Raw genomic sequence first — 13641 nt, forward strand, 5'->3', positions numbered from 1 at the left:
TCTCCCCCGATTGCTCAGTTTGGCCGGGCGGCCAGCTCTAGGAAGAATCTTGGTGGTTCCAATCTTCTTCCATTTAAGAATGATGGAGGCCACTGTGTTCTTGGGGACCTTCAATGCTGCAGAAATGTTTTGGTACCCTTCCCCAGATCTGTGCCTCGACACAATCCTGTCTCAGAGCTCTACGGACAATTCCTTCAACCTCATGGCTTGGTTTTTTGCTCTGACATGCACTGTCAACTGTGGGACCTTATATTGACAGCTGTGTGCCTTTCCAAATCATGTCTAATCAATTTAATTTACCACAGGTGGACTCCAATCAAGTTGTAGAAACAGCTCAACGATGATCAATAGAAACAGGATGCACCTGAGCTCAATTTCGAGTATCATAGCAAAGGGTCTGAATACTAATGTAAATAAGGTATTTCTGTTTTTTATTTTTTTTAAATGTGCAAAAGTAAAAAAAAAAAAACGTTTTCGCTTTGCCATTATGGAGTATTGAGATTGATGAAGGAAAAAAATTATTGAATCAATTTTAGTATAAGACTGTAACGGAACAAAATGTGGAAAAAGTGAAGGGGTCTGAATACTTTCCGAATGCACTGTACGTGTAGGTTTACAGTATTCAGATTACGTAATGTCATAAAGTATTTGTACACAAGGGGGCAGCAGAACGCCGTTTGAAATAGAGCTGTCATTCCACGGCTGATGTCATACGGTGTATGTACACTGTGCCAGGATCTGTTAATACTACTACAGAAGGCATACTGTTTTGTTCTGCATTAAACATAACTTGAATGTTGTTATTGTTCAATTGTTTTGTTATAAAAACTTCCATAATCGGCTCGGTTTGACAACAGCATTGTGTGATGATTGTAGAATCAACGGACAAAAAATATAAAATAATATATATTTTTTAAATTATGTGGATTTTGTCACCATCCTCCGGATGATTGTAATGACACAATGAATCCTATGTGGTGACAATACTGTTGTATTAATATCACCATGTTCATTTGCGCTCAAAGCAACAGGCACTTTTTGGAGCGCTCCCCCGATTCTGACCAATCAGGTGCGAAGCCGCCTGCGCAGATTTAACGACTCTTCTAGAAGGAGGCTGGGCGCGAGATTCGGCGGGATGGACAAAAATCAGAATGAGAAAATAACAAAATAGAAGTGCAGTAAACAGTGGGAGGGAGAACAGTGTGTAGGCTACAAGGCGGGTTACAGCTAGATAAATATGTTCACATCCTATTCGATTGGATTCTGACATTGCATGCATCGTGGTGACATGCAAAAGATAAGCAGACTCGTTTTTATTTACGATTGCACACATTTCCTACAGCGAGAACGAGTTTGACATGGAAGTGAACCGCTAAGCGCTAGCCAGCAAACGTGTAGTACTTTATTTTACTGTCCGACAATAAACTGGAAGATTACAGACATCGAGTGGTATGGATAACTGTCCATAGAGATCACCTAATTCGCTTTCTATATGGATTTTAGGCCAACTACAAATAGAGGATTCATTCTTTGAAAAGCGTTGATCAGCTGTCAATATGGCCGACATAAAATCGCTCAGGTGGGTGATACATTGTTACTAAAGTTGCCATTCATTAGGCTACTTACTAGCTACATTTTTATTGTTTCAGTTATGATACAAAAATGATTGTTGCAACAGAATAGTTACATTAAGGAAACTCACTCTGGACCCCTGCTCTTGCATGGCATTATCTTAAGCCAGATGTGACGTTGATTTTGACACATCACGAACACCTGCTCACGGTCACATTGTAGCGTGTTATTTAGGATATTTAAATACAGTAGGCTACAGTAAATTACAGCCTAGTTATGCCTATAAAGGTTAATTCAAATAATTGTCATTTCATTAATACGTTATTTGGCTGGATATATGTGAAAAATGCATGATTATATAACAGTCAAGGATACATGTGGCACAAAAAATGTCTCCCTGATTATTTCCTGTCAAGGCCGCTCACCGACCTATGAATAACCAAAATGTCAAGAGCTTGATACCCAGTACAGTTGCTTATTTTGTAGTAAGTTAGGCTATTTCCTAAATTGCTAATGATACCTTTGATTTAAAAAAAATAAAATGTGAGTTGTTGTGTGGGTTATGTAAGTGATTTGGTCGGTATTGTAGCCTATTTTGCTGGTCAATTCAACACCATTCATTGACATCTAGCCCCGAAAAGAAAACATATCTTTGTAGCATCAGTATGACTATTATTGAACAGGTACAACTCTTGCTATTTTCATCCCAGGGTACAATTTTTTGTTGTTGTTGATAAGATTGGGTCATGGCCCAGCCCTCTCTTATTTTGGAATGGACATTATTGTTTTAGGACAAAGGGAATTCATATAGGTGTGTGTATTTAGAAAAACAAAACGTTTTTGATGCTGTAGTCTAAATCCAACATACAAATGTATTAGTCAACATAGTGTGATTATTTTTGTACACCATTCTACCTCCTTGTGTGGGTACATGGTGGGGAAATCCCCTATAACAAAAAGTCCCAGAGAGTCCCAAAATATGGTAAACAGAGCAGGCTACCACTGTAGACTAGGCATCTATTGTTTTCACAAATCAGAATTTTCTATGAATTACCTATGTTAATGCTAATGCATTGGTTATTAAATAGACAGAGCGCTAATGTATTCATTGATGGAAATATTTTCTCTCTGGGGTAAGGTCAGAGAGAGTTTGTGCCTGTGATTGGCTGAATTAACTATTGATTTATAGGCTGATTGGAGCCTGCTCACTGCCCTTAAACACACAAACATGACAATTACGTAATTTCTGTCTGAATGAACAGCTCAGTGGCTCGTGTGTGTCCCTCTACCCCCTACCCCCCTAGACCCTACCCCTTCGGTGTGCCCCATCTGGGGGTGAAAGGGGAGGGCCAGGGTGGGGGAGGATGGTCCTCTCTGCCTCTCTCTGCTTTACATTTCACATGCAAGTTCAAGTTTGAATTGAAGTAAGGTGTGGAAACACATCAACAAAGACAGTATTGCAGTTTTATATTTTATTCACATGCTAAATGAGGCATTGAAAAAGCATATGAAGAGGATGACATGTTAGGTTCAGTTTGATTTAGAAAATATATATTTTTGTGCCTTCGCCAACATTATACATATTAATTACAGAGGTATTAGACTGCGATTAAGATGATCTGACCCCTACAAACGAAGAACGTGTGTGAGGGAAAGTGAGCCTCAAACAGTGCAGGCTCGCTCAGGCACCTTGGCCAAGTTCTATATAAGAAATCATATCAATCCCGAGTCGATTTTGAAAATCCAGTTTAATTCAGCCTGGACCGTTAGGGCTGACCTATTAGTTTAGCCACACCCAGACCTGCCTCCACGTAGCCAACGACACACACTCACACACACACACGCTCACACACACACCTATATACGACAAAGAGCCTGTTGATGTGGGAGCACACACCCGGCCACTTCCACCTCGCTCTTTCCTGTAGTGAGGGAATTATGCTGAAATGTTATTGGCATGTCCCAGTCACCACTGAAGAAGCCCTTTCATCACAGGCCAGTACTGAAAACCTGTGGGAGGCCTTGTTCTACCCGCCACAGTGTGTGTGTGTGTGTTAGAATATTTGTGTGTACATGTGCTGTGCTGGCCCGTGCCATATTTAGGAAGTTCATACTTTGACCTTTTTTAGGGAAGAAAAGGAGTGCTGTAAATCCACCCGACAGTTAATCCCAACCAGGACGATTGCATTGTGCTGAATATTGCATAGAAATGCAATAAACAGATATGATATTACTTATTTTTCAACGTTAGAGAGGCATGTTAATGCTACAAAGGCTACTGAAGGACTCCAGATTGTATGGGGCTGTGGCTGACCTTGGGTAGCTTAACCTTACTGTACAATTAGAGTACATATAGGCCCATAGTATGTTTCTGTGGTATTGCCCAACCTCAGACTCTTATTTGACAGTATCTGGAATGCAATAAGGGCAACAGCTCAGTATACCTGTTGGCAGCTGTGGTGTAGCTCTCAGCAGTTAGAACAGTGTCAGTGTGAACTTATAGGTTAGGTTTGCTCCGTGGTTACTCTGGGCAACCGGTGTCCTCAGCCTCCTTCCTGTTTGTTTATTAGACGTTCTACCCCTGGCACAACGTGACGCCATGAAGGAAGTGTTGCCCAGCAACAAGACATTTCTATGGACAGAGATAAGTGTGCACAACTACTCTCTCTGGTGGCAGAGTTTTTCACATTGGAGAAGGACAATCTGTGTCCAGTATTACAAAAGAGTTTGACGTTGGAGAAGGACAATCTGTGTCCAGTATTACAAAATAGTTTGACATTGGAGAAGGACAATCTGTGTCTAGTATTACAGCCTTTTGGTCTCTGAGAAGCAGCAAGTATCTAATAGATTGGAGATAAACGTTTTTAAGTTGGCACTATATTCCCAACAACAACAGTCAAGGCAAAAAGTGGACAGTTCTGTGAAGGTGGATTTGCCCCAAAAAGGGCAACAGTTGTTTCACTATAACCAATAAGTCTAGCTCTTACCCTTTTACCACCTAGGCATAGAGACTGCCACAGCCAGGCATCATTATGTCTGATCTAGTGTGGAACAGGGGAGGCTAGGCTACTCTAATTATGGTCAGGAATGTCCTGTTTAATATGAATCTCTGCGCTGTTTCCGGCTGCACGCCACGCACTGAGACTGAGACTACTGCCAATCCTGCTTCACCATGAATTACTCTGTGCCTGCTCAATCCATTGACCTCTGATTCAGTTTTAAATTGGGCGGTTATTTGTAATGGGCTATCAGTGGTTTGGCGCTGTATGTGACTCAACACTGTGTCTCCCGAGTGGCGCAGTGGTCTAAGGCACTGCATCGCAGTGCTAGCTGTGCCACTAGAGATCCTGGTTCGAATCCAGGCTCTGTCGTAGCCGGCCGTGACCGGGAGACCCATGGGGCGGCGCACAATTGGCCCAGCGTCGTCCAGGGTAGGGGAGGGAATGGCTTGCAGGGTTGTGGGTTTGTTTCCCACGGGGGGGCAGTATGAAAAAAAAAAAAAAACATAAAAAAAATGTATGTATGCACTCACTACCTGTAAGTCGCTCTGGATAAGAGCGTCTGCTAAATGACTAAAATGTAAATGTAAGTTGTGGCATGAATAATGTACTGTTCCTGTTTGTCTTTTTCTGTTTTAGTGATGTCACTAGTTCTGAGTCAGTTATGTTGATTAATTATTGATTATAATGAAATGTGAAACTAGTAATGTTTGATTATAATGAAGTGATATGAGTAAGCTTAGTTTTATGTAATCACTTTTCTGAACAGTTATCTGCCCTCTCTCCCCTCCCTCTACCCCCTCTCTCTTCCCTCTTCCCTCTCCCCTCCCTCTCTCTTCCCTCTCCCCTCCCTCTCTCTTGTTCCTCTACCTCCCTCTCTCTTGTTCATCTACCTCTCTCGCTCTCTCTTTCCTCTCCCTCTCTCTATTTTCTCTCTCGCTCTCTCTTTCCTCTCCCTCTCTCTATTTTCTCTCTCTCGCTCTCTTTCCTCTCTCTCTCTCTGTCTCTCTCTCTGTCTCTCTCTCTGTCTCTCTCTCTGTCTCTCTCTCTGTCTCTGTCTCTGTCTCTCTCGTTTTTAGTGAGTCTGAGGATGAAGATCTACACTCCACAGATCCTGAGGGTAAGGACAAGAGCAAAGACAAGAAGATACTGTGCAAAGTCAAATGGTCTCGCGATGAGGTGGGTGAAAGTAGATATTTTGTTGTTGTTGCCCGTGTTGTGTAAATGTGTGCTGTGTTGTTCAACACTGTTGGTTTATCATTTAATTGACTGGTGCAATCTGCTGCTATTGTATTGCATGATATGTAGGAAGCCCTATAGTTCCCTCTACTAAGGGTAAGTGTGTAGGGCGTTTACTTTTCTGAATCACTGGAGATACAGGGAGTGTCTCAGTAAGGTTGGCTCCTCACTGTCTCTCTCTCTGTCTCTCTCTACTCTCTCTACTCTCGCTCTCTCTGTCTCTCTCTCTACTCTCTCTCTCTATGCCCTCTCATCTCTGTCTCTCTCTCTCTCTCTCTCTCTCTACACTCTCTCTCTATGCCTTCTCCTCTCTGTCTCTCTCTCTCTCTCTCTACTCTCTCTCTATGCCCTCTCCTCTCTCTCTCTCTCTACTCTCTCTCTATGCCCTCTCCTCTCGCTCTCTCTACTCTCTCTCTCTATGCCCTCTCCTCTCTGTCTCTCTCTCTGTCTCTCTCTCTCTCTGTCTCTCTCTCTATGCCCTCTCCTCTCTGTCTCTCTCTCTGTCTCTCTCTCTACTCTCTCTCTCTGCCCTCTCCTCTCTGTCTCTCTCTCTCTACTCTCTCTCTATGCCTTCTCTCTGTCTGTCTCTCTACTCTCTCTCTATGCCTTCTCTCTGTCTCTCTCTCTACTCTCTCTCTCTATGCCCTCTGTCTCTGTCTCTGTCTCTGTCTCTGTCTCTCTCTGTCTCTCTCTCTCTGTCTCTCTCTCTCTTCTCTATGCAGGACGAGAGGCTGAAGAAGTTAGTGGAGCAGCATGGAACAGACTCCTGGAAATTAGTAGCTAATAATTTCCCAGTAAGTGGTACAAATTTCCCAGTAAAGTACAGAGCCTTCTGTAATACGCACACTAACACAGTAACGCACATGAGAACTACACTGAGTGGACAGAACATTAAGAACATCTGCTCTTTCCATGACATAGACTATCCAGGTGAAAGCTATGATCCCTTATTGATGTCACTTGTTAAATCCACTTCAATCAATATAGATGAAGGGGAGGAGACAGGTTAAAGAAGGATTTTTAAGCCTGGATACAATTGAGACATGGATTGTGTATGTGTGACATTCAGAAGGTGAATGGGCAAGACAAAATATTTAAGTGCCTTTGAACGGGGTACTGTAGTAGGTGCCAGGCGCACATGTTTATGTCAAGAACTGCAATGCTGCTGGATTTTTCACGCTCAATAATTTTCCGTGTGTATCAAGAATGGTCCACCACCCAAAGGACATCTAGCCGACTTGACACAACTGTGGGAAGCATTGGAGTCGACATGGACCAGCATCCCTGTGGAACGCTTTCGACATCTTGTAGAGTCCATGCCCTGACAAATTGAGGCTGTTCTGAGGGCAAAAGGCGGGGGTGCAACTCAATATTAGGAAGGCGTTCTTAATGTTTTGTCCACTCAGTACATTATCTGGATAAGAAAGGTGATAAGATAAGTCCCAGGTGTTGTGTGAGGAGGGGTTATTAGCCAGGGTGAGTGAATAGCTATAATAACTCATGGGGGGACAGCTGCAGCTGCAGGTGGGTTTGTGTGTTACTGAGGTGTTGTGCTCTGCTTTGTCTGTCTGTCTGTCACAGGGGAGGACAGATGGCCAGTGTCAGCACCGCTGGCAGAAGGTGCTCAACCCAGAGCTGGTGAAAGGACCCTGGACAAAAGAGGAGGATCAAAAGGCAAGTAGAGATGGGAGTTACCCCAACCTGGTATGGAGGGAGGGAGGGAGGGAGAGGGGAGTAGAGGGAAAGAAATGGGAAGGGAGGAGGGGAAGAGGTAGAAAAGGAAGGTAGAGGGCTTTATTGGAGCAGGTCATTGATAATACAAACAAGCTGCAGTATAAACATCAAAGACCTTTCTCTTTTGTAATCTGAAACATTGAAAGGAACATGCAGTACACATGCTCCTATCCTGCGCTGTATCCCTGTTGGCAGCCCCTGCAGTAGTTTTCATTGGCTGTGCAAACATCCCACTACCTCATGCTTTAAAACAACTAAAACGACCTCTACCTGGTCCTCAGCCCAGTCCCTCCTCAGCCAGGCTGTAGGCTCAAATCTCTCATAGTTGGAAGGTGAACAATGCATTCCTTAAATAGAACTACATGACGCTTGGCTGCTGGAATGTCAAGAATGGGGTCTTGCTCCTCCAACATCTAGTCCTCACATGCCAGTGATAGGATTGTTCTGGCTTGCCCTTAGTGACATGCTAGAAGTAAGATATTCAGGAACATAATAGCACTGGCTAGTGTGGGACTGCTGAGAGATGACATCACACATGTTTGGCTCCACGATAGAAGTGTTATGGCAACGAGTTCTACTTATTCCGCTTCATTCTGGACATTCTCTGATGTTGCCAATGATGATGTGGCAGCTCTGTTTGTGCAGTAAGGGGCTGTAGTGGAGTTTCATAAATGGCCTATATCCCTCCAATAATAGATTAAATATTATACAGTATGGATATTTTTAGAGGTCCAGAGGAATGCCTGTCTGGATTGCATTGTTAGAAGTCACTTACAATTCCCTGTCTTCTTTGTTTGTATGTGTGTGTGTGTGTATAGGTGATCGACCTGGTGCACAAGTATGGCCCCAAGCGCTGGTCGGTGATCGCTAAGTACCTGCAGGGACGCATCGGAAAGCAATGCCGTGAGCGCTGGCACAACCACCTGAACCCTGAGGTAAAGAAGTCCTCCTGGACCCAGGAAGAGGACTGCATCATCTACCAGGCCCATAAACGCCTGGGCAACCGCTGGGCTGAGATCTCCAAGCTGCTGCCTGGAAGGTAATGGAGTGATATACTGTACAGTTCTATGCCTGAGGTAGTGGGTGGTTGCAACTCAATAGAGTTAAATGGATTCCCTTCTTCTCCTTGTCTGATCTCCTTCAATACGGTGATGGCTCCAACTGGTGGTGCCATATTGCTTACAGCTACATTATTGGCAAATGGGTTGGGCCTAGGGCATAAGGTTTGTTTGGACCAGTCTAAAATCTCATCACGCTTCTAGGACGGACAACTCCATTAAGAACCACTGGAACTCGACCATGAGGAGGAAGGTAGAGCACGAGGGGTACCTCCAGGAGGGCTGCAGGGGATTTGGCTCCGACAATGGGGGGTTGAAGAGCCGTCACCACAGACCCTGTCCCCCCCAACCAGACACCCCCCACCACGGGCACAGCCCTCTAGGCATGGAAGGACCAACACCGGTGAGACACGGGCCTCTCAGTTCAGAGCCTCTGCATAGGTTTGTCTTGATCATCCGGTTTGTTTGAGTTTTGAAGGCTTGTTGTTGATGGGTCTGTTCCTGTGCTTTGTAGCTTAGGGGTTACCCTTATAGCCCTCACTGTGGACAACTGATGGACAGCCTCCAAGACTCCTCCAGCTACTTATCGGTGAGTGACCTGTCCCTTACAACTGACACAGAGTTAGGTGTGTTGTTTCCTGAAAATGTGCAACATTTGGACTGAAGAAAGGACATCTGATCCTAAATCAGTAGGCAAGTCATCCAATCCTGTCCACTTTCCCCATCATATACTTTCCCACTGTACTACCTTCAGTCTGTACTTTTTATTAATCAGTCTCTCAATCAAACAACTGAACGATCTCCCTGAATTCTTGCTTCTTCTGTGTCTTTTAACAAATGTGTGGATTGGTGTTAATCGGAATAAGCCTTTGAGTCTGACTTGCAAGTAAATTTGTGGTCTCCTTCCTTCCCTGCGTTCCTTTTCCTCACTCCCTCCGTCCTGTCCTCTTCTCCTTCCCGTGTGTGTTTATTCCAGCCGTCCTGCCATGACGACCCAGACAAAGAGCAGAGAATTAAGGAGCTTGAACTGCTGCTTATGTCAGCAGAGACCGAGGTCCGGAGACAGGCCCAGTGCCGAGGCCCATGTGTAAGGACACACTCTCAGTGTGTGAGCTCGTAGTTGTACTGTAGTGTTGCCGTAGTAGCTTACCCCTCTCCCCACACTCCCGTTAGTTGTGCTTCGTAGTTCTACCCCTTCCATCCCCATTTTCAGTGCTTCCTGCCATCCCGCCATGCGGCTGCCACCATAAACCTCCTCTACTCTCCCTCCCTCCCGCCCTCCTTCCCTCCATCCAGCCTCCTATCCGCTCCTCACAGCAGTAGTGAACGGGGGTGTCACTTCAGCCAGCAGTTTGGTTTGGAACCAAACATGCCTTATTTTAAAAATAAAAAAATCCAACCCGTCCTTTTTTCACTCCTACTTTTTTACCACACAAATGTGCTTCTAAAGCAGAATTCCCTCCTCTGAGACTAGCCTTGACTTTTACTTTCTTCATTTATCTGATTTTCACCTGCATTGAAGACCAAACTATTATGATGATGTCAGTGGTTCAGATGTTATCTGATAAATCTCTTAGTGCAGTGCAACCCATGCTTACCACTGACTATTGTCACCCCACTTGTACAGTATGTGTCCTGCCCTGTACTCTCCCTCCTTTCTCTCTCACACCATCCCAACATCTGGCTTTCACCAGGGGCCTAAAGAGTTCCAATGAAGTTTAAAGTTTAAAACTGAGGGGTTAAATTTGGCTGTTGGGAGATAAGGTTTGGGGTGTACTTTTGGGGTTAGATTGCTTTTCCCTTGTCAACTCAACTTCATTGAAACTTCTTTGAAATGTCATTGATCCAACCCTGTCCTGTACTGTAGCCCTGGTTGGTCCTGCCACCACCATCACCTCCACCCTAACCCCAGTTTCTTCTCCCCTAGAATGTAGAGCGTTACTCCAGCTGGGCAGACAGCGTGTCAGATGACACCATGACCACCAGCAGCAGCAGTCTGGAGGATCAGACTGAGGGAGGCTGGAGGGGGGCAGAGAAGGGCCGGGTGCCCCCAGTGGAGCAGGCTGAGGAGGGCTGGAAGGGCCCAGAGGAGGGCCGAGGGCTCCAGGTCCAGCACGACGTCTCCCCCAGTAAATTCCTGTCTGTGGAGGCTAATTCCGTGCTCTCCACCCTGCAGGCCATCCCAGAGTTCGCAGAGACCATGGAGCTCATTGACTCGGTGAGTGTGTAGATCTGCATTTGGTGTCTGTGTATGTGGCAGTGTGTGTTTACATATACCAGACCCAGAGCATGGATGTATTGAAAATCCATTGTAGATGTGTCTGCCTCTACAGGACCCTATGGCGTGGAGTGAGGCGGCCAGCTTCGACATGTCTGAGACGACGACCCCCCCGAAACAAACACAGGGGGGCTACGCACCCCAGGGGAGGACCACAGAGGGGATGAGGAACGCAGTTGACCCCCCCAACGGCATCTCCACCAAGCACTGTACCCCCATGGGTCAGGGGAAGGTCCACCCCCACACCCCGAACAACGTGCCCAGATCGAGTTTTCCTACCCTGGGGAGGAGGAAGAGGAGAGAGAGGGGGGACCAGTCCCCTGATAGGAGCTGCCCGTCCTTCTTAGACTCGCCCAGCATCAACTCGCCCAATAACACCCCCACGAAAGCACTGCCTTTCTCCCCCTCCCAGGCAAGCCTGATGCTAGAGATGAGGCCAAGCTAAAGCATGATGGTGCATCTGGCTCTTGCAGTATAGTCTGTTAAAGTCGCTTACTTTAGACTCCCACTTTCTTCTTCATCTACCTTCTCTGACTGTTGTGATCATGTCTTTCTCCAGTTCTTCAACACATCAGGAGGAGAGCGTCTGAGCCTGGACAACCCAGCTCTGACTTCCACCCCGGTCTGTGACCAGAAGTGTCTCCTCAACACACCCTTCCAGAAGGAGACCACGCCCAAACACCAGAAAGAGAATGTGAGGTAAGAGAGTTGGCTACAGGTTCCTCCATATTTTCACAATTGAGTAATTGGCTATATTATGTGTGTGTTGATGGATTGATTTCTTCATTTTGGCAGGTGTTGTAAGAATTTCTGTCTTTGTCTCACTCAGTTTCAGGACCCCTAAGATCCGTAAGTCCATCATGGTTCTGACTCCCAGAACTCCTACTCCGTTTAAGAATGCCCTGGCCGCCCAGGAGAAGATGCATGGGCCGCTAAAGATGGTGGTAAGTGTTAGTGTGAAGTTGGTCTAGCTATGTGCACTGTAGTCTAAGTATTTATAATTGAATGTGTGTGCTTAAGAGTGTAAGTACTTTGTGACAGTGCTCATATTAATGTAAGTATGTGTGTATATTTCAGCCACAGCCCCTGGCCTTTCTGGAGGAAGACCTCAGGGAGGTGCTGAAGCAGGAGATCGGATCAGACTTCTTCACCAGAGAACTACAACCAGACTTCAGGACATGGAAACATGATGTAGGTGTTTTTTACAGAACTGTAGTTGTTAGTGCTGGCCGCCTTTAAAGGTATCCAGTCTAACCACAACCTTGTCCCTGTTTCCTCCCAGGTGGATGGCCCAGCCAGGAAGGTGCGTAAGTCCCTGGTGCTGGACTCCTGGGGAAAAGACTGTCTTAACGTCCAGCTATTCCAGGAACAGCGCAATAATGCACAGGTGGGTTCTGGAAACTAATTAATCAGACTAATCAATGAACCAACCAACTAATCAATCAATTCATCAGTCAACCAACCAACAAATCAATGTCTACCCCTCCTTGCCCCCCTCCAGGTCCCTGAGGAGAGTTTCCTGACCAGCTCCTTACTGATGAACCCCCTCCCAGTGAGAGACAGGGAGGAGCGCCCCTGCCCCCCCTTGTCTGGGAGGGAGGGGTCCTGTGCCCCCCTGCACCGCCTCCCCAGCCCCCGCAAGCAGAAGAACTCCCCTTCGGTCAGAATGTCCCACAACGCTTCACTTAGACAGGTACACACAGACCTCTCTCTTTGGTGTTACTCCTAACTAACTTCATATTATTGCGCTTCAGATTATTTATATAATGACAGAGGGAAAATGTTGTCTGTTAGACAGTATGTTGGGTTCAGCTGGCCACTTTTCAGTAAACATTTCTTTATTGAGCATCAAGGTCTTGGCTGTCACAAGGGGATAGAGGGGTTGAGAGGTGGGAGAGAATAATAATATCTTCTCATGCAGGTAAAAAGCGAGTGGGAAGCAGTGGTTTATGGGAAGACGGAGGACCAGCGGATCATGACCGAGCAGGCCCGGCAGTATCTGGGTAGTACCTACCCGTCCTCTGCCTGCACCTCGAGGGCCCTCGTGCTCTGAGGCCTATGTCCCCACGCACTACACCCGTCCAGCAGAGTTTCTATGGAAACCACGCTCCTTCTCCTAATGACTCTTATCATACTTAGACAATCTGGTGTAGGCAACTCAAATAATTTAGAAAGTTGTGTATTGATAAGATCCATAACTGAACACTCAAGTGTACCACAGAATACTTCACAGAAAAAGCCAAGTCAAACATTTTTATCTAGGTCACACTGCCCAAGAACCTTGACGTTCTTGATTTGAGTTTTTGTAGCCATAAATTGCTTGGTTTGTCATTTGAATACACACAAGCCTTGTAACAGGTTTGTACAGATAAGAGATACTAGATTTTCTGCACTAGTTTATAATGTGTTAAAATGGAACAACCTGCACATACATTATGTAGTAAACTGTAGAAATAGACAGATTATTACTAGCAGTGGCTGAGTTTCATATTGTTAATATATTGTTTAAACAAAAATGAAAAAAATCTGTTTTATAATGTAACATTACAGATATATGTATATTATCCAGCTTGTTTGTAGAACTACCCTGTACTGCTACACCTGTTGTTATGAAGTCTTAGGAGAGAGAGAGAGAGCTGGGTTTATTGCACTACTGAGTTGGGATTGGCTGCAGAGAAATGATCAGGTTTGAGGAGGTAACTGGATAGCACTTGTGATGTGACTGTATTGTTTCAAAATGCAATGACGTTTCCGTTCCAAG

The 13641-nt window shown here is 45.4% G+C and overlaps 1 protein-coding gene across 1 annotated transcript; it reads left to right on the forward strand.

Annotated features, from left to right (window-relative positions):
- Window positions 1-1521: 1521 nt before the first annotated feature.
- Window positions 1522-12933, forward strand: LOC311109128 (myb-related protein A-like; the record flags this gene model as incomplete). The annotated part of the gene is made up of 16 exons (XM_084151941.1): window positions 1522-1579; window positions 5651-5750; window positions 6533-6604; window positions 7392-7484; window positions 8363-8583; window positions 8807-9005; window positions 9117-9191; window positions 9579-9689; window positions 10530-10820; window positions 10918-11292; window positions 11440-11579; window positions 11710-11824; window positions 11958-12071; window positions 12163-12267; window positions 12382-12573; window positions 12802-12933. Exons 1-16 carry the CDS (start codon window positions 1557-1559, stop codon window positions 12931-12933), a joined length of 2358 nt encoding a protein of 785 aa, XP_084008067.1. The 5' UTR covers window positions 1522-1556.
- Between the last annotated feature and the right edge of the window lie 708 nt (window positions 12934-13641).

Source organism: Coregonus lavaretus, assembly GCF_964263955.1.
Source record: "Coregonus lavaretus genome assembly, chromosome: 34".
Classification (NCBI taxonomy): Eukaryota; Metazoa; Chordata; class Actinopteri; order Salmoniformes; family Salmonidae; genus Coregonus; species Coregonus lavaretus.